The sequence below is a fragment of the Engystomops pustulosus genome, chromosome 8 (genome assembly GCF_040894005.1).
Source record: "Engystomops pustulosus chromosome 8, aEngPut4.maternal, whole genome shotgun sequence".
Lineage (NCBI taxonomy): Eukaryota > Metazoa > Chordata > Amphibia > Anura > Leptodactylidae > Engystomops > Engystomops pustulosus.
The window spans coordinates 91,135,484-91,161,541 of NC_092418.1; the positions used below are offsets into that span (position 1 = coordinate 91,135,484).

Genomic DNA, 26,058 nt, shown 5'->3' on the forward strand with positions numbered 1-26,058 from the left:
ACCTGTGTGACATCACATGACCATGGTCAGATTTCTATCCACTGGAGTAAACATGGAAGCTTTCTATAGAAGGACAGCAAGCAGAGATCTAGAAAACCGTGAGGAATTGATACAGAAAGTATATTGGCAAATTGGATAATTTTTCATTACAAAAACAATAACAATTATTTGCTAAACGTGGACAACCCCTTAAACTATTCTTGTATTCATGCTACTTTGTATGGTCATTTCAAAGGAGGAACTTCCAGGATTATGCTATCAATAAGCTATTCTTATGGTAAGGATGGGAACTGAAGCTATGTATGGTAAAGAGACACCCACAATGCATCAGCCTCTTCAAAAAGTTAAGAAGACTGGTGGGTGTTGGAACCCCACTGTTCTATGACTAATAACTTCGGTTAGGACCTAAGGTCATCAATATTTTCGGATGGAAATGTTACAGTATTAAAGGGATTTTATCATCAAGGCAACTACTTCTCAAACAAGCCACCAGGCTTGTTTGAGAAGCCACCAGGCTTGTTTGTCTGTCCAATGTATGTCCCAGTGACTATGTAAAACACAATATAAGGTCCCTTTCACATAAATGTATAATTTCTCCAGTCCTGTATTTCTTCACCATAGGAATACGTATACAGGCGGTCCCCTACTTACAGACGACCCCTAGATAAAGACGGACCCCTCTGTCCACTGAGATCTCTGATGAATCTCCAATTGTCACTGGGGCAAAAAAAATTTTTTGTCTTAAGTTACAATTATAAAATAAACAGTTACATACAAATTCAATTTAAGAACAAACCTATGGAACCTAATTACATAACCAGGAGACTGCCTGTATATGTTACGTTTTTCATAAGTATGTTCATGTATATTCGTACCGTAGCCACATATAATACGGTGGGTTGGCAAATAATGGCTGTCTGACTATTGGTTGACAGAATGAAACTCCCACTGGTTCTGGTCTCCCGGGACACTGCACGTATATACAGCAGCACAACCAAATGTAACACATATTTTAAAACATTCCCATAGACTTCTATGGGACAAATGGAACGGAAATATGGGAGAAAATAGGACATGCTCTATATTTGTTTTACATTTCGCTCACGGTACGGTGGGCAACATGGCCATGTAAATAGAGGTCTCTAAAAACATGGATCAACTGAGAAGTAAATAAAATCTCTAAAAGGGATATTGTCACAGTATTAGGGGACAAAGGCTATACAGGGTCAAAGATGCTGTCTCTGTCTTACCTTCTGAGGGCAGCAATACCAACATAAACCACCAGAGTTAGTCAATTAGTCCCTCCACCTAGTGAGTATGGGCCTAATGGCTTTGTTGCAGGTGGTCGCATTGCATGTAAGATTGTGTACAGTAAAACCTTGGATTACAGGCAAAATTTGTTGCGGGAACAAGCTCGTAATGCAAACCACATGTATTTCAAAGCAAATTTTTCCATAAGAAATAATTGAAAAGAAAAAGATTGGTTCAATAACTCAAAAATATTTATTAATACTTTTACTGTAATGTATACAGTTGTATAAAATAAAACAAATAAAAAAGCATTTTACCTTCCTAAAGAATCGGTGTGAGGGAGACAAGTGAGATGGTATGAGAAGGGTTATTGTGTAGCATGACTTATATCACTGTGTTGACTCACCAAATTGTTTTTTTCTTTTTGGGGAACTTTTAATGAGGAACCTGTCCAATGACTTTTGCCTCTTTTTGAGTATTCCACGAAAATGGGACATTGCATGGTCATTGAACAGATTCATTGCTCGTACTGCTACAACCTTATTCGGGTGGTGTTTTTCTACAAAATTTTGCAGCGTTTCCCACATTTTGCACATCTCTTGGATTTCATTTGCTGTCAGAGAATCCTCTGACCTTTCCTCTTCTTTCCCAGTTAAGATCACCTCCATGACTTCCTTCTGTTGCTCACAATGCAGATCCATCAGTTCTTCGGTGGTTAGCTCCTGACCATGTTCCTCTTGGATTTCATTTGCTGTCAGAGAATCCTCTGACCTTTCCTCTTCTTTCCCAGTCAAGATCACCTCCATGACTTCCTTCTGTTGCTCACAATGCAGATCCATCAGTTCTTCGGTGGTTAGTTCCTGACCATGTTCCTCCACAAGCTCTTCAATGTCATCCTCATTCACCTCCAGCCCCATGGCCTTCCCCAAAAACACAATTTCATCAACAATTGGCTCAAACTCAGCACATCCCTCAATGTCATGTCCTACGAAGCTGTCAGACCAAAGTTTGGCCCAGGCAGAAGTGATGGTTCTGTTAGTGACCCCATTCCATGCTTTATCGATGAGCTTAAGACAGTTCACAATGTTGAATTGATTTTTCCAAAAGTCTCGCAGGGAAAGGTTTGTTCCTTCAGTCACTTCGAAGCATTGCTGAAATAGTGCTTTGGTATATAGCTTCTTGAAGTTTGAAATGACATGCTGATCCATAGGTTGCAGTAATGGAGTGTTGTTGGGAGGAAGGAACTTGACCTTAATAAACTTGAATTCTTCCAATAAGTCATCCTCAAGGCCTGGAGGATGGGCAGGAGAATTGTCCATAACCAGCAAGACCTTGAGGGGTAGATTCCTTTCCAAAAGGTATTTCTTCACTTCAGGGCCAAAAACCATGTTCATCCACTCAACAAATAAAATACGAGTGACCCAGGGCTTAGAGCTAGACCTCCACATAACATTTAACTGGCTCTTCTGCACTTTACATTTCTTGAAGGCTCGTGGATTCTCGGAATGATAGACAAGCAGTGGCTTTACTTTTAACTCTCCACTTGCATTAGTACACAACAAGAGGGTGAGGCGGTCCTTCATGGGTTTGGGACCGGGCATTGCACTCTCTTCTTCTGTAATGTAGGTCCTCCTTGGCATCTTTTTCCAAAAAAGTCTTGTTTCATTGCAGTTAAACACTTGTTGTTGCAGGTAACACTCGGAGCGAATGAGCTCTTGGAACTGAGCCGTGAATGCCTCAGCATCTGAACTTGCAGCCTCTCCACGCCTCAAAACACTATGGATGCCACTTCTCCTCTTAAAGTTATCAAACCATCCCCTGCTTGCCTTAAAACTTTCTTCGCTTTCTCTCGATGTACTTGGCAGTTTACTTACAAGTTCGGTGTACAAGGCCTTCGCCTTCCTGCAGATTAAATTCTCATTCACAGTATCACCAGCTAGTTGCTTCTTGTTTATCCACACGAGAAGCAACTTCTCTACATCTTCCAGAACACGTGGCCTTTGCTTTGATACTCTTGTGACTCCTTTTGCAGCATCTAGCCCCTTTATTTCTTCTTTCTTCTTCAATATTGTGCAAATCGTTGACGTAGACTTGCTATACAATTTTGCGATATCGGACACTCTCATGCCGGCTTCATGCTTTTCTATCATTTCCTTCTTAACTTCCATCGTAATAACCTCCTTCTTCTTCTTAAACATTTTAGTTTCCACCTTTTTCTTGGGGCCCATTGTTTCAGTACAGACACAATACGATGTAGACTAGGCACATCAACCGAAATCCAACGTGAGAGAATTACCCACAATCCCGCAGTGTGAGGTACAGTACAAGAGTGGGATGGGGAGGTCTCACGTGATGCTAGTATTGAGAAATCTTGCTTGTTACAGGAGTTAGAATTGCTAAACGTTTGCAGACCAGGTTACTCGTAATCCAAGGTTTCACTGAACAAAATAGACAAAAAAATAGTTTTTAATAAACATATAAAGGATTTCCTGGCAAATACCTTAAAGCAAAGTAGGGAACATCCCTGTATTAGAATTTGACTGAAAAAAAATAATGTACAGTACAAGGTATAAAATGTGTGCAAGGCCCAAAAAGTTGTATGGTCCTTGTTTTTTATGTGATTTTCATCACAGAGGGGTAAATCACAGTAGCTAGGTTTCCTCTCTCCAGCCTAATATAAAGAGGAGAGCAACTGGAAAATGAGGATATTAAATTAAAAAAAAAACAGCGTTCGCCTACGTTCACATCTCGGTTTGTCCATATGTTGTGAGGGAATACCAGGAGGATTTTTGACATGTCTTTACAATGTATGGCAAAGAAGTATCATTCTGTATACTTATATAGAGGGATACATCGCCCCCAATTGCTGGGGGAGGAGTGAACATTATGATTGGCTGCTGCCGATGTTCATGGTGCTTCCCCAGTGATGTCACTGTCCTTTTATGGGCAGTAACATCACTGAGCGTATGTTCAGCGGAGGCCACAGGGAGAAGTGGTACTTCAATGGCCTCCGCTGAGCTGACACGTCACTCAGCATAAGTCAAAAGGATGGGAAAACATACTGGCAGACGGAGGCGTAACTACAAGTTTAGGAATAAGCTGAGCGCATACATCGGAAGCTTTCCTGACAAATACACTTACTGTATCCATAAATCGTGGTGTACACATACTTGACTACCGATTTCTGCAAAGTTTGCCGAAAAAACAATAAATACTAAGCCTAAAAAATTGTAAATATGTAATGTTCACACAGCCCTCCGCCATAGTCACATCATAACAATTAACAAGTTTCTAGCATTGGATTTCAGTTTGTGATGCCTGGAACTTTCTATTTCACAAGAATGGCAACTATTGATGAATGGAGCAACCAACATGGAAAATCAAGGTTTAGAAACAGTGAATAATGGTGGCATTTCGGAAAGAGACGGGTAAAAGACAATGAGAAGGCAGATTGAAAAAACTCAATCGGTGAGATTATAAACCTACTTGAAATCAAAATTACTCAATTGATTGTCAAGAGCCGGTGTAAACTCAAGGGTGAAGGGAAGATAAAAGGAAGCCCAAAAAGAGGGGTCAGGTAGAGAGCACACGAAGCAAGAGGTGAGTGAGGGGTGAAGGCAGGAAAGAAAAATGCAGGCAAAATGGGATTAAAAGGTCAAGAGAGCAAGTTGTAGGGCTTGATGACAATTGAGGAGCATAGATTTTTAGACTGGCAGGTGAATATAATCTCAAAGCGAGATGTGACTGTGTATAATTGGGCCGGCTTTGTTAAACTGTACTAAGATGTTTCTTTGTGTCGATCACTGAATGAGTAAATCAGGTTCTATTCTCTTCTTGTCAAAAGGGAAAAAATGGCATCTAGACAAGAAAAATATTTTTTAAACACAAAACAGCCAAGAACTGATCAAGAAAATGGAGAACTACCCATCATTATTTGAAACGGAGTAAATCATAAAATTGTGAAATACATGTTATCGGTGAGAAGATAAAAACCTAAATCAAATGTTTATACCCACTGTGTTATTTTTTTTTTCTGGAAAACTTTTAATAAAAACGATTGAGTACAAATGTTTATTTAAAATAAAGTTTGTTATAAAGATGAAGTGAACGTGTCACCATGGAATGCAGGGTAATATGTGCACAGCATGTTATAGAGCAGCAGGACCTGAGCAGATTGTTTATAGTGTCCTATCTGGAGGTAACATGTTATAGAGCAGGAGGAGCTGAGAAGATTGCAAGTAGTGTGTTATCTGTAGGCAGCATGTTATAGAGAAGGATAAGGTAAGCAGATTGTACATAGTGTCCTATCTGCAGGCAACATGTTATAGAACAGGAGAAGCTTAGCAAATTGTACATAGTGTCCTATCTGTAGGCAACATATTATCTAGCAGCTGGAACTGAGCAGATTGCACATAGTGACAGCATGTTATAGAGCATAGGATATAATTAATTCATTCAGGGTATCTACCGGAAAAAAAAAAAACAAATCATATGAGTACAGTTTTTTTTATTGAGTCCAAGCTTCATATCATATCCAAATTTTCTAGTCCTCATATCTGCTATTAATACTGATGATTAGCCTCAGAGTAGGTGATCAGTATTAGATCAGTTTACCTTGCACCATACAGTTGTTTGGCCTCTACTCTTATACCAGATCTGTATGGCGTAACCACTATATAGTGAAACCTTCTGCTTCCAGATATTTCCCCTATATAGGTTCGGGAGTGAGGCGGTGGAGGAGAGCTTAGTAGTAGTAACTCCCTCTAATTTTACACCGATGAAAAAAACCCAAACATTTCTCATGAAACCAATTCCATACAAGAGTCATAACCCTGGCAGCCACCTGTAGACAATATAGTATCCTCTATGTGACACAGTATTCGATTGCCAATCTTGCAACAAAGAAGGTAGTAACTGAAGAGAAACTTGTAAACCTGTACGCATTGACTTGTATGTCGTTTTATGTTGATATAAAAGTATTATTCAAAAGGTGTAAACATGTCCCAATATGCACCTGATTTGTAAACTAGATATTGGGGAAAATGATGGTCTATGGCAGTGGTGGCGAACCTATGGCACTGGTGCCAGAGGCGGCACTCGGAGCCCTCTGTGTGGGCACTCGGGCCATTACCCCAGCATGAATTTCACCAGACAGAACTCAAAGAATCTGCCTGCAGAATCTTCCTACAATGATAGGCGAATTTGCCCTCCTCCTTTCAACTGGGTTGGTGTCTTTAGGAGGCTGAACGATTGAAAGTTGTCAAAGAACAAGGAGAAATAAATTACTGCTTAAATTGCTTTGCTGGCACTTTGCAATAAATAAGTGGCTTTTGGTTGAAGTTTGGGTCCTCAGGCTACGACTAAGGGCGTTTGTTCGCCCGAAATGCGTCAGTTTCTTTCTTTTTCATGGACGTCCCATCATGTTTTTAACATGTTAATATTTTTTTCTCAATAAAGTGGATTTTTAAACGTATATTTTTGCCTTTTCGTTGGAAGCTGGACTGCATCTTTTTCCTTGTACCGTCTATCACTGGCTCCTCAACCCAGGTGTCCGTGCAGCCACGAATCGCTACCCACATGCTTTCATAGGTGAGCTGAAATACTTTTTTCTTTTTTCTGTTCTAAAAGGTTCGCCATCACTGGTCTATGGTATGAATGTAAATGAGAACCAGAGAAGGTTCCATACAGGATCTGTAACAAAGATATTCAGCTTTAGTTATTTATATGCTCATATTTATATTCATTCATCAGAGGGCGCGGTAACGCCTGTACAAGCAGCACAGACACTTGTACAGGCAGTTTTACTCCTCAAAAATATGTTAGTCTGATACTGTTAAATCAGCACTGGACTTTTCCCCCCTTTCCATATATAGGGCAGTACAATGGCAGATCATCATATAAAGGCGAGTATAGATTTTTCTTTTCCAAGAGGGCCCAGCTGTGGATATTTCATTAACTCCTTATCACCGACACTAGTTTTCAGCTCAATGACCAGACTCGATTTTTCAAATCTGACATGTCTCACGATAATTGGTTATAACTTCGGAACGCTTTAACATATCCCGGTGATTTTGAGAATGTTTTCTCGTGACAGATTGTACTTCATGTTAGTTATAAAATTTAAGTGATACGTTTTGCGATTCGTTCTGAAAAAAAGTGAAAATTTGGCAAAAGTTTGTAAAAATTCTTCATTTTCCAAGTTTGAAATGTTCTGCTTTCCAGACAGGAAGTAAAACTACCCAAAAAGCTTGATAAATTACATTTACGGAATGTCTTCGTTATGTTGGGATGATATTTTATGCATCCTCTCACTTTTCTAGGATGTTATGAGGCGCAGAACTTTAGGTGCCATTTTTCTCATTTTCATGAAAATCCCCAAAACTCACATTTTGAGGGACAACTCAGCTTCCAAGTGACTTTGAAAGGCCTAAATAATAGTAAAACCCCATAAATTACCCCACTATAGAAACTTCACCCCTCAACGTATGTAAAACAACTTCTATTAAGTCCATTAACCCTTTAAGTGTTTCACATGGGTTAAAACAACATGGACCTGCGATTTAGAAACTATGGAATTTTTTTGGTAAATACATTCATTTAGGCCAAACTGACAGTTTCAGAATAAATTAAATGATGAAACGCACTGCAACGCTTGATGCCCAATTCCTCCAGAGTGTACTGATACCCCATATGTGGTGGTAAACTGCTGTACGGACGCACGACCGAGTATGGAATGAATGGAGGCGCCATTCACAGCAGATTTGTATTGTCACATTGTACGACCTATAAATTTTTATTTTTTTTTGGTAATGCAAACATATGAGGTCTTATTATTTACGGGATGAGATACAATGTATAGATAATTCATTTAGGGGGTCTATAGCTTATTCATGAGATTTTATTAATTATTTCAAGGGGGACAAAATCATCAATTTTTATTTTGGATTTTTAGCATTTTTTTTCCCCCGCTCACCGTAATTTTAAAAATAATATTTTATCTTTATTCTTTGGTTCACTACGTTTGCGGTGATACCTCATTTATATAGTTTTTCTTATCTTTGCTCAATTTTCCTGAGCAAAACCAATATTGGAGAATATCGCATTGTTTTTACTATTGACAACTTTTCAGGGCCATAACTTCTGTATTTTTATGTTGTCAGACCTGGTTGAGGGCTTATTTTTTGCGAAAAGAGTTGTTCTTTTCAGTCGTATCATATTAGGGAACGTAGCTTTTTTTGATCACTTTTTAGAACATTTTTTGTGATGGTGTTTGATGAAAAATTGTATATTACGGGAAGTTTTTCGTAGTTTTTTTTTTCATCGTTCACCGAGCGGGTTCAATATTGATTTAGATTTATTGTACAGATTAATACGCACGCGGTGATACCAAATATGTACATTTTTCGTGTGTTTTTGTGTTTTATATACTGTATTTGCATTATATGTGTAACTGGGGAGATTATGGGACTTTATTTAATTATTATTATAAAATGATTTAATCTTTTTTTTTTTACTTTCACATATTTTCCACATTTTGGCTTGAATAAGCGATCATCCGATCACTTATTCAAGCCTCTACACTGCAATACACTTGTCGCGCATGCTCAGTTACTTACAGCCGGGTCCTGCCAGGAAGGCAGGACCCGGCGAGAAGAGGAGCCGACAGCCTCGGGTCACTCGTCGGGACCCGGGGGAGCGGCAGGAGGGATCGGATCCCCCGGTAAGCACACCGGGGGGGGGGGGGGGGTCCGATCCACGGGGGACACACTTGCACGCCGCGGTCATGCTTGACAGCGGGGTGTAAGGGGTTAAACACCCGGGATCGGAGTTTTTCCGATCCCGGGTGTTAATGCTGGGTCTGGGCTGTGATATCACAGCCCGACACCGGCACTATACTGACCCGATGTCCCAAATTCTTCTTCTGACGCGGCGCCGTAGAAAGGCGTCGCATCAGAAGAAGTACCCTTAATGACCGACGTAGAATCCCGATAGGGTGGTCATTAAGGGGTTAAAAGGGGGCACCTGGATTATTGTAGTTAAAAAAAAACCCTCCCACAAAAAAATATATTAAGTAAAAAATATCAAATTTGAAGATGCATGTTTTTACAATACAGCAACCATAGTGGTGTCCGTGGAAGGGTGGGGAATAGTGGCTTCAGTCATAGTCTGGTGTGGGGGTCCTGCATCAGTCATAGTCTGGACAGGGGGATCAGGTGTGTTTTTCCATAGTCTGGACTGGGGGAGCCTAGGGCAGTGATGGCGAACCTTTTAGAGACTGAGTGCCCAAACTACAACACAGACCCGCTTATTTATTGCAAAGTGCCAACACAGAAATTTAATTTGTGAACTATACTCCCTTCTCTGTCACAGTTTTCATTGATATCAGCCCCTGAGGACACCAATAAAGCAGAAAATAGTCCCAGGTAGAGCTGTCACTTTAAAATACCTCTGTGCACAGCAAGTCCTGGGCTGTCTGTGACTGCAGGAAGATACCTGGAGTCATCTCTGGTGATGACCTGAGTGCCCACAGAAAGGGCTCTGAGTGCCACCTCTGGCACCAGTGCCATAGGTTAGCCATCACTGGCCTAGGGTGTCAGCCATAGTCTGGTCTGGGGGGGTGGAATGATTTTATGGGATAAATATAAAAAAAAGGATTATTATTACCCTTCTGGAAAAATGTTAGTGCGACCTCTGAACCCCCTTAGTTTATGCCCCTATCATTGACTTACTCACATTTGCTCAGTCGATGAGCAGTCTGCTGTAGGTAGCACAAAGCCATTGCTATAGACCATAAAGTTATGTCTCGGTCCATTGCATGATATGTGACCCATGACAGTGATGAGGTGTTTATGCCGGATCTAGAATAATACATGCTGATTTGTTTACGGAGGTATATATTTATTTTGCATAAAGCTGGAATTAAGAAATGCGATAACTCCTTATTAACTTGTAAGCAGTTAATTACTTTAGCAAAAATAAAAAACACAGATAAAACTCTCCCTATGCTTAATAAACACAAGGTTACGTTGTATTATCACATGTCATTGCCTCGCAGTTCATTAGGGACTGTTTCACAAACACCATCTCCACATTGATATTTTGTTACTGCCTGACAATCACATTAGCATAGCTTAATAAATTATCCTATGATTAGAGCTGCTGTCCTCCACATTACCTTATAATCTAAGAGTAAAACATTGGTTGGAGTTCACCGAATCGTCGGCGTACAATGAAATAATGTTTTTCATTATGCAAATTTGCGGCGAGTTTGACATGATTAAAATGGGTCAAATGAATTCTCTTATTAATCATTTAGACAGCCAAGGGGGGAAAGAAGAGGAGGGAAAAGAAAAGGTACAACGCCATTCGGGATTGGAAGACCATGTTATGTAATTAAAGACAGAGATCACTGATGCTAAATAAGTGGAACCCAAAAAACTTTGTATAAGATTGTCCTAACAAAAACAATTTACAGATAAATTGTGTCTCACAAAGAGAAGGTAGAAGTCTATGGAGGAGAAGCAATGGAGTCCAGTTCCCCCATGTGTCGTGGTAGAGGGATGGGTGTTTTACACTCTATCCTTATTAAGATAACATAACAGAAACGTAAGGTGATTGGAAAGTCTCCCATTACCCACAGACTTCAATTTAACTTTTGTTATTTATAACAGAAAAAAAAAAGGATCCAGGTTCTAAAGAAACCCGCAGAACACAGGGGTGAATTTAGCTTCCGTTTTAGGAACATAAACCGTGTCCCTGTCCCCTCACACATGATAATCATTCTCTTATTGTTAGCAATAAAAAAAAAACTACATGACATGGCCATTGGGAGCTGAGAAATAGTCGAAATTTATTACCATGCCTTACTTGATCTCCATGGATCATATATTCTTTAAAAAAATCCATACAAACCCTTTAAAGGGAACCAGTCAGTAAACTATACAATACTTCACTAGTCTTGACATGCAGGGATCACCTAGAAAAGAAACTTATAATTAGCAGCACGGAGTGCAGGTACAAGATATCCAGTGCTCCAGGCTGCTAATTATGCACACACACACACCCCGCACCTTCCTCTTCCATGCTGGAACCATTGGGGAGAGAAGCATGGGAGAGGGCATAATTAGCAGCCCGGAGCGCTGGACATCTTGTCCCCCCGATCCAAGTTATAAGTTTCTGTTCTAGGTGATTCAACACTGTCGAGACTAGGGGAGGACAGCGTTGGGATCAAGGAAAAGAGGAGCAGGGGGAGTATCTTTAGTAATTTTTTTTTAAGTGGTTGAATTCCTTTAAGATTTGTGTTCTCCAATAATAGGCAATAGACAAAAAATTGATAATAGTTTTGTGCATGTCAATAAAAATATTATATTGGATGAGGAGGGTGACAAAGGTCAGTAGTGCAGAAAGTATACCTTAACAGACAGATGTTATTTTTTATGAGGTCTATAATGCACTACATGGACTTTTTACTGTTATTCGGAACTTTTGTGGCATTTGTATAAAACAAAAAGAATACTACTCTTGGTATGGCCTTTAGCCTTTTCTATAGGACGTAAAAAAAACTGTACAAACATAAGTACCATATAACCCTGTATAAAATACTGCAAAAACTCCACAAATAATGACAGTAACCCTCGGGTATCTTTACACTGTGCTACATTGTTCCTAAGTTATTCCTTTTCAAAGTATATAAACAAATTGACACCGGTTGGGGGGGGGGGGGGGTTGTTGTTACAGTCTGATGTTGACCAATCAGTCAACAGAAAAAAAGTAACAAAGATGTCAATTTATTCATGCACATGCAAAAGGGAATTACAGGAGAACGATAGAACACAGATAATCCAGAATTGTTATATCATAGGGAATACAAATATCTACTAAGAAAAATCAAGTCTATAGGGGTGAAAAGCCATCTACTTTATATGTACATTCTACTGTAGACTGTGAGATGGGGTATATTGAGGTCAATTATTGATTATTCCCAAAGAAATAGACCCTACTGGCTTCCCAATTAGTTTGTCTGGGCCCAACGGAGGATCCCCTGATGCACCAGTGGGCTAGTCCACTACTGATTGTAGGGTATTCTTAAACTATATGTTAACTTATGTTAATTTGGACTTTCTTCGTGTAACATTTGCCGTACATTTGTAATAATAATAATAATTCCTTTATTTAAATAGCGCCTACACATTCCGCAGCGGTACACAGAGATTGCCAAATCGGTCCCTGTCCCCAATGGGGCTCACAATGTAACCAACCTACCAATATGTTTTGGAGTGTGGGAGGAAGCCGGAGGACCCAGAGGAAACCCACGCAAACACAGAGAACATACAAACTCTTTGCAGATGTTGACCTGGATGGGACTTGAACCGAGAACCCCTGCAAGTGCTGCAAGGCTGTAGTGCTAGGCACTGAGCGACCGTGCTGCCCTACCCTTCAAGCATTACATAATATTTTTTACATGTTCACCTAAATAAATTAGATAATTAAAAAAATTGAAAAAAAAAACCCTATTAGTTTCCTTGCATGGATATCTATGTTTCTGCACCCTCACCCCCGCTTTCTGTAGGCAGAGCTTCTTTCAGAACATCAAGTACATTCTCCATCCGGCAAATTGAGCCTGGAAAATGCCCTGCATGAATCTCTATCACTTCACACAACATAATTTCTAATAGACTGTTACCAATAGATATCCTTAGGAGGCTCAGCACAGTCCGTCCCCATTAGTTGTAAACCAGACAGGCACTTTACGTTCTGAATACAAGAAAGAAACGTCAGAGAAGGAAATGTTCTTTACAGGGCAGCAATGAGCATAAATGTTATCTCCGATGGTTGCCGGTATCTCAGGAGTAATCATTCCACCGGGGTATCCATCTGTCATTGTTATGAAAATAATGCACATCCAGCAATAAAGTCATTTTTGTGTTACAAAGTAGACACATTCCAATAGGTAGCCCGTGAAATGAAAACATATTCACCATGTGAGATCATGAATATATCTAAATCACAAAGTAGCTGAGACTAGTTAACTGCTTCTTCCATCAAATGACGGGCGCTTTATAGAAACAGTCCGGAATATTAATACCGCCAGTTACGTGCAGCACGCTTTATTAATCCCGTTACCCTTTAATTACACATGTCCATCACAGGAAAGATCAGGATGACCGGATAAGATCTGCAGACTGAGACGGATCTCCTTATGCCCTACTACACGTAGGGATCAGTGAGCCAAAACAGGACCCTAAGTTTTTAAGGGAGTGCCCCACATATGACAAATGTTCATTCTGATCAACTACTAATGACTTATCCGATAGGGTTAGCAGTAAAAGGGGTGGATAACCCCTCTTACCCCTGAGGAAGCCTGTATACACAGGCGAAACGCGTGGGTATCATTGTCCTCAGTGTCCAGCACTGACCTGTGTTTACCTAGGTAATTTATGGCTATTATTACACTACGTTTTTGATCATGTTTACACCACACTTGTGGATATTATTACTGAATTATTGTATTTAATCTTTAATAATTTATACTTTTCATAAATATAGCCTGTTTTACCATTACTGTTAATCTACACTGGTATACTGGGGACACTAGGTACTGTATAGCACCCTAATGTGCTTTTTAAATGTTTTTATCCTCTTATTTTTGATATATTAATAAAGCGATTGAATTTATCTTATCCTTTTTGGACATCCGCTTTCTTTCAATTATATAAAAGGGGTGGATAACCGATTATAAGAGGTTGTCCAAAAGAAAATAAACATGTTAACCTAGAAACAGCATGGCACCTTTACATTGGTTTTAAGTGAGCAAATCGTTCAAGACTCAATACGCTGAAGATTTGAGAAATTTTCAAAAGATTTTCGAAAGGATTGGATCCGTGTAAAAATCGGTCTGGAATTGTTTTGGAATTTGGTATATAACCTCGGGACTGTAAGCTCTCGCGAGCACGGCCCTCATTCCTATTGTTTCATATGACTCTTTGTACTCTTTGCTAATCCATCGATAATACTACTGCAAAAAAAATTGTACAAAATTAACAAAACCATGAAAAAAAAAAATAGAAGAGGTTGTATACTAATTTCCAGGACAACTGAAGCAATATCAGAAAAAAAATTTGGATTTGATCCGGTCGTACCGCATCTAGTTTCTCATTACAGGTTATCTCCTTTGAAGTAAATGGGGCTTAGCTGCGATACCACACACAACCTATAGACAGACGTGGCACTGTTGTCAGAAGGAAACAGCCATGTCTTTCTAATCCAAGACAACCTGTTTAATTGCATATATTCAACCTTGGATGAGATCTAAGCAGTCATCTGGATCATTGTAGGCTCCGCTGCACCTTGTTCATGTCCACACAACAACCTGTTCTCTTATTAGTTTTGTGCTTTAGGTTTTTGTTCCTCCAATTCATTCCCTCTGCAAAACCTTATAGAGTCTATGATTGAAGGGCATGTTAATATATCGGGGCTCATTTACTAAGGGTCCGCGGAGCGCTTTTTTGTTGGGTTTCCCAACGATTTCCGAGGTGCGCCGCATTTAACAGGGGATTTTGGTGCACGCGGCTTTCACGCGACACAGATCGGGGGCCGGGCCATCGGACAATCCGACAGGTTTGGACAACGCGCAGGATTTAACATCGGAAATTGTGACGCAAGACACGCACTTACAAGCATCGGGAAGAAGGTGACCTCAGCGGGGAAGCGACGGATGCAGGAAATCGGGCGCACGAGCTATGTGAATCGTGCCTGATTTCATCTTTGGCGGACTGTCCAGATCGGGGATCGCGAAAGGACCGGGTAAGTAAATTTGCCTCATTGTTCTCTACGGTACTAAAAGTATCCACAGGTTTATGATTTTTGTTTAACAAATAATGCGACAAATCAATGAGTCCTGCATATCGTACACTACAAACTACAGACAAACATACAGAACTATCTTTTGGCATTGCTTTAGATTCCATTGCGGTATAAAGAGATGATCACCATTTACCTAACTGAGTTTATAATATTTCTAACAAGGTCTATCACATATAAGAAGAATATACAGGATGCAGTGACAGCAGCTGCCAGGATTCCATTTTTTTGCGGATCTGCAAAATCAGATGACGCGTAGATGACACATGGACCTTTTTTTGTGGAATATGACTCAGAAAATGTAAAAATACAGAAAACAAAAAAATGAATAAGAGAACCAGTGGTTTGTGGGCAAAACAAGAGTTTGTGTCTGGGTATTTTTGAGTACCTTATATACTCGAGTATAAGCCTAGTTTTTCAGCACAAAATTTGTGCTCAAAAACCCTAACTCGGCTTATACTCGAGTCAACTAAAAACATAAAGACAAAACTCACCTTTCTGACGTCACCCATAGGTCCTCTTCTGTCTGAGACAGAAGAGGACCTATGGGGGACGTCGGAAAGATGAGGGCAGGCTGTATGCTACAGGGGCTGGCAGACTATATACTGGGAGGCTGTAACCAATGCATTTCCCACCCTCAGCTTATACTCGAGTCAATAGGTTTTCTCAGTTTTTTGTGTTGAAATTAGGGGTCTCGGCTTATACTCGGGTCGGCTTATACTCGAGTATATACGGTATATGCAAAAAAAAAAAAAAAAGGGGTCTTGCTACATCTTTCAGTTTTGGGTCCTGTGGCCAACCGTTTTCCAGGGGACTCAACTTCCTGTGTTATACATCAGGAGGCCGCTATTTGGATAAGGTGATTCTTTTCAAAGTCCCCCTCAAAACTTCCAAACAGACACAAGGAATGAACTGGAAGAACCAGATTACCGGTAATGTGGGAACCGGAAGCCAAAGGGAGCATGTGTTTTTTTACCCCAGCCCTGATATAGATATGGGAAACCCTTGTTAAAGAAAATTTACAATCAAAATGAAGCATGATAAACCAGGGGCACTTACTCATAGATCCAGGCACCATGACTGTGGTAATGTTCTTATATTTGTTATTCATGGCCTCCTTTCTAATAAAATCATCTTTTATAATTATGCTAATGGACATAAAGGGCTGTTACACTGTGCAGAACATGTCTCATCCACCCTCTTGCTCTCTCCCTCCTCTTTTTGCCTTTGTAATCTAGCAGAGAGAGGAAGTGTCTTACCCTTCTCATTGTAACAACCTGTGAAGCTACAGGAAAAACCCACCAGGGCCCTTCAGGGCCTTTAGATTAATTATAAAAGTATATTTAAAAATGAGGGAGGACGTGGATGGCAAATATAAGGAGATTACCACAGTCACGGTGCCTGGACCTGGAGTAAGTATCCCTGGTTACCATGATGAATTTTGATGCTAGATTTTCTTTGAGCCAGGACTAGATAAACAAAAAGAGTAGTAGGTCTTCCAACCGTGTGTTTCACGGTTTAATTTCTATTAAAGGACATCTACCATCAGATTCCCTGCTAGAAGATGATTACAACTCACCTCCCTGTCCCCGGGTGCACTGATCTTCTTTTACTATAACTTGCGATGGCCGCATTTAGTAGAAATATAACTTTATGAAGTGCTCTGCAGAGCACCGCTATGTTCTCCAGTGCTATATAATTGCTATATAGTATAATTGCTACATAGTATACAGAGAGCCGGTGACACCACCAGCTCTTTCTCTGCAAAACTTGTGCACGTGTGAGAACAACAGTGCCAGCAATGCCAGGCGCAACGCGCAAGAGAGCCGGTGATGAGAGCCGGTCTCTGTACACTATGTAGGCGGACCAAGCAGGGCATGAATAAATTCTATCGGAATCATATAGCACTGGAGCACAGTGGTGCTCTGCAGAGCATGTCTGTACAGTTGCATATTTTATAAAGTTATATTTCTACTAAATGCGGCCATCACAAGTTATACTAAAAGAAGACCAGTGCACCCCTGAGGTGAGTAGTAATCATCTACTATCAGGGAATCTGATGGTAGATCTCCTCAAATGGAACAATAAATATGAAGATTTTTTAACATATTTTGAGTGCTGTAGAAAAAAAAAAAACTTTCTTTGTTCTTGGACTATCCTCACCTGGACAGACAACTTTTGTGGAGTAACTGCTTTCCCCTCCTGTGCACCTCCAGGCTATTGAAGGCTATTTTCAATGCATTATTCAATTATATACAGGCGGTCCCCTACTTAAGAACACCCGACTTACAGACGACCCCTGGCGTCTGTAATTAAGATTTATTGTTTATAGTGGTTCTTATGACAATCCAACATTTTTAAAATCCAATTGTCACAGAGACCAAAATTTTTTTAAATGGGGTTACAATAATAAAATATACTGTTCCAACTTACATACAAACTCAACTTAAGAACAAACCTACAGACCCTTTCTTGTATGTAACCCGGGGACTGCCTGTATTTCCGTTAAACAGGAAGTACTGGAGGAACGTGGCAACCGGAAGCCCAAGCGACTACTGTACAGTATATGGTTATTTTAAATGTTTACTGCATGAGTATAGGAACCCTCTTTAAGCTCCCTTCAGAGCCAGCATTGGACAAAAAAAAAAGGTAGATCAAAAGTAGAACATTACCACCTAGATGGTTTTACTTATTTTGATCTAAACCTGTTTTTTGGTTCCAGATACAGCTCAGAAATAATCCCTATACTTAGCCCTAAAACAAGTCAATTTCCGATTTTAATAACATCCAGATTTACAATTTTAAAGACAGCAAAATATGTAAATATATATAACGAATATTGACCAACTGAACTCAATTAAGAAACCAAATTCCACTGATGAAGCGGAGGCTGTGTAAGAAGCAGCAGGTGTGACGTCTTCCAGTCCTCGCTCCACTGAGTCGCCGAAGTTGCTCTATTGTCATCTGCTACAATCAGAAGCTGACAACGCAAGTCTTTCACTGCATACTCTGCTGCCTCTCCTTCTTCTGATCTTATCTTAAAAAGAATATTTGACCTTAATTACCAATAAAGCAAAGAGGTCTAACTGATTAGGTGGTGTTTTAGCCCATAGGGTAGAAGTTGATATGGCACACAACAGCAATAGAGGCTCGCGGAGCAAGAGTCCGGGGCCTGAACACTGCTTTCTTTCAAATCCCTTGGGAATTCTGCTACCAAAGGTCTAGAATTCCTCAACAGGGGGAGATCATGTTTATCAGTTTGAACAGGTCAGCTGGGCCACGATCCAGGTAGTCTGCTTGTCTAAGCTTGATGAAACATAGGCGCCATCGGGTAACAGTAGTGGTCAGGGCCGCTGCCAGTAAGGTGTAACTCAAAACGAAAAAATGAAATTAAAATACAACGGTCGCCAGGCCGTTTCTTTCTGCAGATTGTAATAACTCTAATACAGGCGAGTTCTACGTATAGTCTGCTCGTTGTATGCCTTTAATATCTTCTCACACATATCATTTCAGACTTGAAAAGCTTAGAACAGGGACCAAAGGCTTTCTCCGGGAATCCCATCATTGTAAATACTGTAAGTGCTTCCTGGATCTTTCCACTAACCCTTTACCTGTTGATACATCGGCAGGTCCCAACTCCATTACTAAATTTCTCTCTCTAATCTCTTCAATATATCTAGGCAAAATGACATCCACTAAGCGGCTTAGATAGAAGATCTCTACAGACGGAGATAAGACAATTAACTACGGAGTCGAAGGGGAGATGCTGAACCTTGAATAAAATGTATGATATTTGCTAATTATATAAGGAATAAACACTGGAATACAGGCGGTCCCCTACTTAAGGACACCCGACTTACAGACAACCCCTAGTTAAAGACGGACCCCACTACCCACTGTGACCTTTGGTGAAGCTCTTTGAATGCTTTCCTTTACTCCCAGGCTGCAATGATCAATTTTGAAACTCCAATTGTCACTGGGGCAAAAAAAAAAAAATTATGGAACCTATGGGACCCACCTTGTACGTAACCCCGGGGACTGCCTGTACATTGATACCTCTTAGAGAGAACCACTCATAAATGCCTAAAAAGAGGTCTTTTAAGGGGTGTTCTTCTGATAATTATGCTAACTATCCTGGCTCATTTGCATAATGATCAGACACTTCTGAGCTATAATGGTAGCCTAAATTTAAGGAAGACCTGTCACCAGAATTTCCCCATTTCACCTAAAACTAGCTGCACTAGGCACTATCTTAATTACAGCCATTTTTAGGACATGCAAATTAGCATACTTGACTCTCTTATTCAAGATATGAATCTCTGTGTTCTCCCATTCTGCCAGTGAACTCCCCCCCTCTTATTTTTTGACTGACAGCTATGTGTCTCTTCAAATCACTGCCTCCTTTATTAACTTATAGGAAATATTATGTACATTTTTTTACACAGTACCTTGTGTAACATTCAAGTCCAGGGCAATGTCATTTAAGGTCCTATACCCTTCACATTTGTACAATGTACCCAATGTATATATCTGATCACATGAAATACACAACATGCCTCCATTGGGGATGGGAAGGAGTAGAAGTCCATGGAGAGTGCAGTGATTTCATATGATCAGATACATACATGGGGTACATTTTGCAAATGTGAAGGGTACAGGACCTTAGATGATATCGCCCTGGTCACATGACATGTAGTGACGAATAGTGAGGAGGCATAAGGCATGGGGAGGAGTAGATGGGAGGGTCTGGCCCAAGCAAGACTTCTTGTGATGCCAGGTAGGATACTATAAAGTTGATTTATGAGAATGTGTGGGGAAACAATTTTTAGCATCTGTTAATAGGGCTCTATGGGAACCTGTCACTAGCTGTATTTGTGAAAAATGTGACAGGTTCCCTTTAAGGAAAACTTCATCAGTGATCATTGCTTGACAGAGTACAACTTTGAGATTTAAAAAAAAATTGAAAATTTCCAACAATTGAATTTTTTAGACACAAGATGAAGAATAAGTATTTTTATTAACCTCATCCATTGTTGCAGCCTAATGGGCTACACTACATGGATTTATGTGTCATTTACCTTTACTTATAAAGAAAGTCCTTCTAACTTCTTGTATTTGTAATTTTCTAGTCTAATAGACAAAGATGAATTATGAGGGACAGTAACATATTAATTTTCACAAGAAAATTTCCAGCCGTATCACTTAGCCAGTCTGTAAATGTCATGACCCCCGTGATCTCAGAACTCTAACCTCTTCTACAACACAAAGGACCCCAGATTTATTGCTCCGCTGTTCTAATGAAATCGCAGCAGGCATGTAACAATGATTGTGCTGCTGATTGACTAGACACAGTCAATCTGCTCAGCAAGGTCATCAATGGTGGGGCCAGGACTGTGCTGAAAGATGTAGACCTTAGCAAAACTCATCCACAGTAGCGATGGTATGCTAGGAGATATGTGACCGCTGACATCTCCATCAACTCGCCAGTTGTCTCCGAAGACAATGTTCTGGAAATTAACCCTTGCAGCCTAGAGCGCTACTGCAAATAAGAATATATTAGTCCATAAAATAAATGACCTCTAGACAAATTTTTAAGAATGACATTTGTATAAGGCTGTACCATGTTAACTTTTATTGCTAGTCCTTGCTGCTCTATAGAGCTTGTGTGCAGCTAGTTTATGGCCTCCATAGCCTTCTATGGCGTATGGTCACGGGGGGCCGCGAAATGCAGAACAGTTCCTATTCCTGACCATTTTGTGGCACGGCCAAGCAATTTTAATGGACAGGGGTCCCTCTGATGTCCACTAGCTGAAAGGGGCCACAAACAGGGCTGTGTCTGGGTGCCTATAGCACACTATGTGCTACTTCCAAGGCCCTACTCCTGATATATATGATTATATTTTACCCACCATGTCCCATGCTCTCTATATACCTTGGATACATTTTCAACCAGTCATATTTGGTCTGTGAAATAATGACCATGTCAGCTGAAGCTGTCTACCTTACAAAGTGCTAAACCCGACCCATATCCCATTTAAAGGCAGGAGATCTAGACCCAGGATAGAATTGAGATTTTTGTTCTTTGGTATTACAGTGATAATGAGGATAAAAATTTATTCCACACCTTTGTATTGTTATAGACAGAAGTGTTAGATCTCTTTAGCAGCCCCCACTACCAGTGGCGTAACTAGAAGTTGATGGGCCCCAGTGCAAAGTCTGTGCCAGGCCCCCGACTATAATGTATGGTTTATAGGAATAGTCTTCTCATATGGGAAAGTGACACCATAAGGGCCCCCTAAACCTCTTGGGCCCTGGTGCGACCGCAACCTCTGCACCCCCTCAAGTTACGCTCCTGCCCACTACTCCATCATTGCTTAGGTCTCAACTCTCTACTTGGCCATTAAGTGACCATGTGCTGTGATTTGGGACCAGGGAAGTAGAAATCAGCAATGATATGGAAATCATCTCTAAAAGTGATGAGTTAAAAGGGGGTTTTAGATACTTATTCTTACCCTGTGAGGTGGGGAAAAGACTGACATTTCCATGGGATTCACCAGACTCGCTTCACCCAGTGAGTGACCTCCATGAACACAGGACTTCCATTTTCAGGGGGTCTCCACTTCTTGTTTTGCCCTGTGGTCCGAGGAAGCTACTCAATGGATGAACCCCAGAACATCCTATACTCATGAAAACCCCCTGCAACCAGATTACTACAATTTTTGACAATTTTTACCATTTTTAAACAATTTTACCCTTCTAAAAAGTATTCAAATAAATATTATTTCTGCTCATATTTCCATACATGAAACTCAAACTCAGGATTGATTTTTGTCAGGAAAAAAAAAAAGTAAAAAATACATAATTTTCATGAGAATATATACGTCTCAAAGGGTCTGGTCACAATGGGGGTTTACCATATGACTCCCAAGTGACGCGAACAGCACACAGGGTCCAGACGCTTTAAAATGTATTTATAAATCGCTTTCGCTTCAAAGCAATTTTAAAACTGAACACACGTTCTTATTTGGCTGCACACAACGTAAAAAGCGGGAAAAACATTCCGCCAATTGTAGTCAAAATGACTGCACTTTGTCTAGTTTGCAATTTGCAAAAATCTGTAGAAATCCAGAACGGGAGAAGCTGGATAGGAGGGCGCAATATTCTGCAGCTATTCATATCAACCCGGTAATGTAAAAGAAAAATTAAAAAACGCATCCAAATTGTTCGAATGCTTTTATTTTAAATGTTCTTGGCTAACAATTTAGTCTTTCACGAGAGACACTAATTGTCATGAGGGAAGGAGCCGCTGGAAGGAGGAGATGAATGAGACCTTTGTATAGCCCGAGATGGCAGTCACTGGTGAAAACACATGAAGGCTTCACGAGACAAGCAACACTGGGCAGTGATGGATTAGGGGCCAGGTAGACTCATATCAAAGCAATGATTTGGCAAAAATGCCTCACGCCCCCCTTTTCTGATAAGAAACGGATAAGGAACATCAATAACTTAAGGAAAGAAAAGTCTCTCCAATAGCTTTTCTTAGCACAACCATCTCTCCTTTACCAATGAGCCAACCCCATAGACATGGAAGACGGATTGTCTGGTACAGGAATGGTTCTGGGAAGATTTCTAGCAAAAGTGTATCCCTCGAGGAAATAAAGGATCAAACATGTTGAAATCCAACACCCCCAACCCAGAACAGGACAAGGGATGCAATAATAATCTTTACTTATATAGCACCATCAGATTCTGCAGGATTGTCTTTATACACATTAGATCAACACCTAAAGTAAAAATTACAAACGTGTGTATAAAAGGGGCACCCCAGACCTATATGTCCTTAGGATAATCTGTCAGTTTTAACTTTTGGGGGTCGGACTGTCCTCGGACCTGTTTGAAAGGGCCACCTAAAACAGGCGCAGACGTTAGTACGACTTTTCCTGCCCGGAGCCTGTTCAGACCTGGAGAAGAAGAGCTCTGGTAGTGCCGTACATCAGCGCACTGCGCTGCCACCCCTCCAGATTTATCAATTTGCCGGGGCCAGCATCATACACTGGCACAATTAGCGCCAGCCTATGATCAATGCCCTCCAATGTGCCAGCCTATGATCAATGCCCTCCAATGTGCCATCCTATGATCAATATACTCCAATGTGCCAGCCTATGATCAATGCCCTCCAATGTGCCAGCCTATGATCAATGCCCTCCAATGTGCCAGCCTATGATTAATGCACTCCAATGTGCCAGCCTATGATTAATGCACTCCAATGTGCCAGCCTATGATCAATATACTCCAATGTGCCAGCCTATGATCAATGCCCTCCAATGTGCCAGCCTATGATCAATATACTCCAATGTGCCAGTCTATGATCAATGTACTCCAATGTGCCAGTCTATGATCAATGTACTCCAATGTGCCAGCCTATGATCAATATACTCCAATGTGCCAGTCTATGATCAATGTACTCCAATGTGCCAGCCTATGATCAATGTACTCCAATGTGCCAGCCTATGATCAATGTACTATAATGTGCCAGCCTATGATCAATGTACTCCAATGTGCCAGCCTATGATCAATGTACTCCAATGTGCCAGCCTATGATCAATATACTCCAATGTGCAAGCCTATAATAAATATACTCCAATGTGCCAGCCTATGATCAATGTACTATAATGTGCCAGCCTATGATCAATGCCCTCCAATGTGCCAGCCTATGATCAATGAACTCCAATGTGCCAGCCTATGATCAATGAACTCCAATGTGCCAGCCTATGATCAATGCCCTCCAATGTGCCAGCCTATGATCAATGCCCTCCAATGTGCCAGCCTATGATCAATGAACTCCAATGTGCCAGCCTATGATCAATGCCCTCCAATGTGCCAGTCTATGATCAATGCCCTCCAATGTGCCAGCCTATGATCAATGCCCTCCAATGTGCCAGCCTATGATAAATTTCCCTCTTTTTGTGTGTTGATTCATGCACCACTTATGTCCCCTCCCTCTATATGGAAGCTTCAATTTTGCCATAATGTTTCAAATATTTTTAAACACATATTGTTTCTTTCCAAGCCAGCAATACGAATTAGCCCTATTGGTAAGAGGACAGCCTACAAGAAGTAATCCCCTGTCTCTACAGATTCCTATGATGAACCCCTATAACTGCAGCCATAAAGGTTACAACCCAGCTTTCTCAGGAAACACTGGTAAGAACTTGACAGACGAGAACTAGATATTTATTTTATGTATGGGTCATTTATGCACGTCCACTGGCGCCGCTCTAGTGGTGAGCTGTGGTAACACATCTACAGAGTATAACATGTGGGTGATAGGAAACACAGTACACGTCTCCCAGGAAGGATTAGTGTGAGGTCACAGCCCCGTGATTTGCCATAGGGAGACATAATAGAGGTGAACTCTGTACTATAGCACCGGGCGCTGACCTCTCCGCCGCCTCTTACCTGCACGCAGCACGCAGGCGAGCGCCGGCATCGTAACGCTCGCGTCTTCTTCAAATACCGTCACGTGACCCACGGTAACGGATTCCCATTGGCTGATAACTACTGGCGGAAGTGACATTCTGCTCTATAGACCACCCAGAGGAGGGAAAACAGGCGCTAGGCGACGGCAATGTGCATGAGTCAAACTACTGCAAAACGCAAAGCATAAAAAGCGCCTGATCTACGAATTGTACAACGTAGAAGTATGAAGTACAACTCCATAGTTCATGGAGTTATCCACAGGATATAGCACACATGACTGATGAACCCCCAACACCAATGGGCACGTTTTTTTATATGCAACCCTTTCCCCTATTTTTTGTTGGGGTTAGAGGGGTTGCTCCAAACTTAGCGTTTGGAGCAACATGGCGTTTTTGGGCCGTATTTTTTACCGTAAAAACGGCCTAAAAACGCCATGTGTGACATCACCTTAAGATCATTGACCCCGTTTTTCAAAATAGTATAAAAATCCAAAAAGATGTTGTTTATGTGACTCTCATGGAAGTTAATGGGAGTTCAATGCCTCACACATTGGGGCACATTTACTAAGAACAGTGCAGTCTGTACTAGATGCAGTGCCCTGTGTAGTGTGCAGGATTTCTGGCGCCTGTTCTTCATGAATCAATCGATCGCGGGTGTTAACCATTTGATCGCCGCTGGGCGCTGCCATCTTGGCTCCGATCGTCGCTCCCCGTGACTTCATCGGGGAGCGGCGATCCATTGCCATGACAGCCTCGGATCACACAAAGATCCGAGGTTATCATATTTTAGGCTATTACAATGTGCGATTTGCACATTGTAATAGATGGTGTGCAAAATCCCCATATACTGCAGTATGGCAGTATATGGTAGGATCAATCAGACAACCTAGGGTTAAAGTACCCTAGGGAGTCTGAAAAATAGTAAAAAAAAACTAACTAAAAAGTAAAAAAAAAAATTATATTAAAAAAATATAAAAATTCAAATCACCCCCCTTTCCCTAGAAATGATATAAATATAAACAGTAAAAATCATAAACACATTAGGTATCACTGCCTCTGAAAATGCCTGATCTATCAAAATATAATAACCGTCTTTCACTGCGTTTAACCTCGTAACGGAAAATAGCGCCCGAAGTAACAAATGGCATTATTTTGCCATTTTGAAAAATAGAAAAAATTCTATAAAAAGTGATCAAAAGGTCGTACAGCCCTAAAAATAAAAGCATTGAAAACGTCATGACAAAATGACACCACCCACAGCTCCATACACTAAAATATGAAAAAGTTATTAGCGCAAGAAGATGGCAAAATGAAGAATTATTTTTTCTCTACAGGAGGTTTTAATTTTTGTAAATGTACGAAAACATTTTAAAACCTATACAAATTTGGTATCCCCGTGATCGTATTGACCCAATGAATGAAATAGACCTGTCATTTGGGGCGCACAGTGGAAGCTGTAAAAACCAAG

The 26,058-nt window shown here is 40.7% G+C and overlaps 1 protein-coding gene across 3 annotated transcripts in view; it reads right to left on the minus strand.

Annotated features, from left to right (window-relative positions):
- Positions 1-24,663, minus strand: part of METAP1D (methionyl aminopeptidase type 1D, mitochondrial) — a 130,908-nt gene extending 106,245 nt beyond the window's left edge. Inside the window, exons 1-2 of one of the 3 annotated variants that reach the window (XM_072121727.1) lie at positions 24,571-24,641; positions 1,485-3,689 (exon numbers count right to left, since the gene is read on the minus strand). In XM_072121727.1, the coding sequence (XP_071977828.1) occupies positions 1,641-3,479 (1,839 nt within the window). In that variant the 5' untranslated portion in view covers positions 3,480-3,689; positions 24,571-24,641 and the 3' untranslated portion in view covers positions 1,485-1,640. Of the gene's footprint in view, positions 1-1,484; positions 3,690-24,570 lie in introns of those variants that run through there. The other 2 variants (XM_072121729.1, XM_072121731.1) reach the window with 2 other exon arrangements.
- Positions 24,664-26,058: the final 1,395 nt, after the last annotated feature.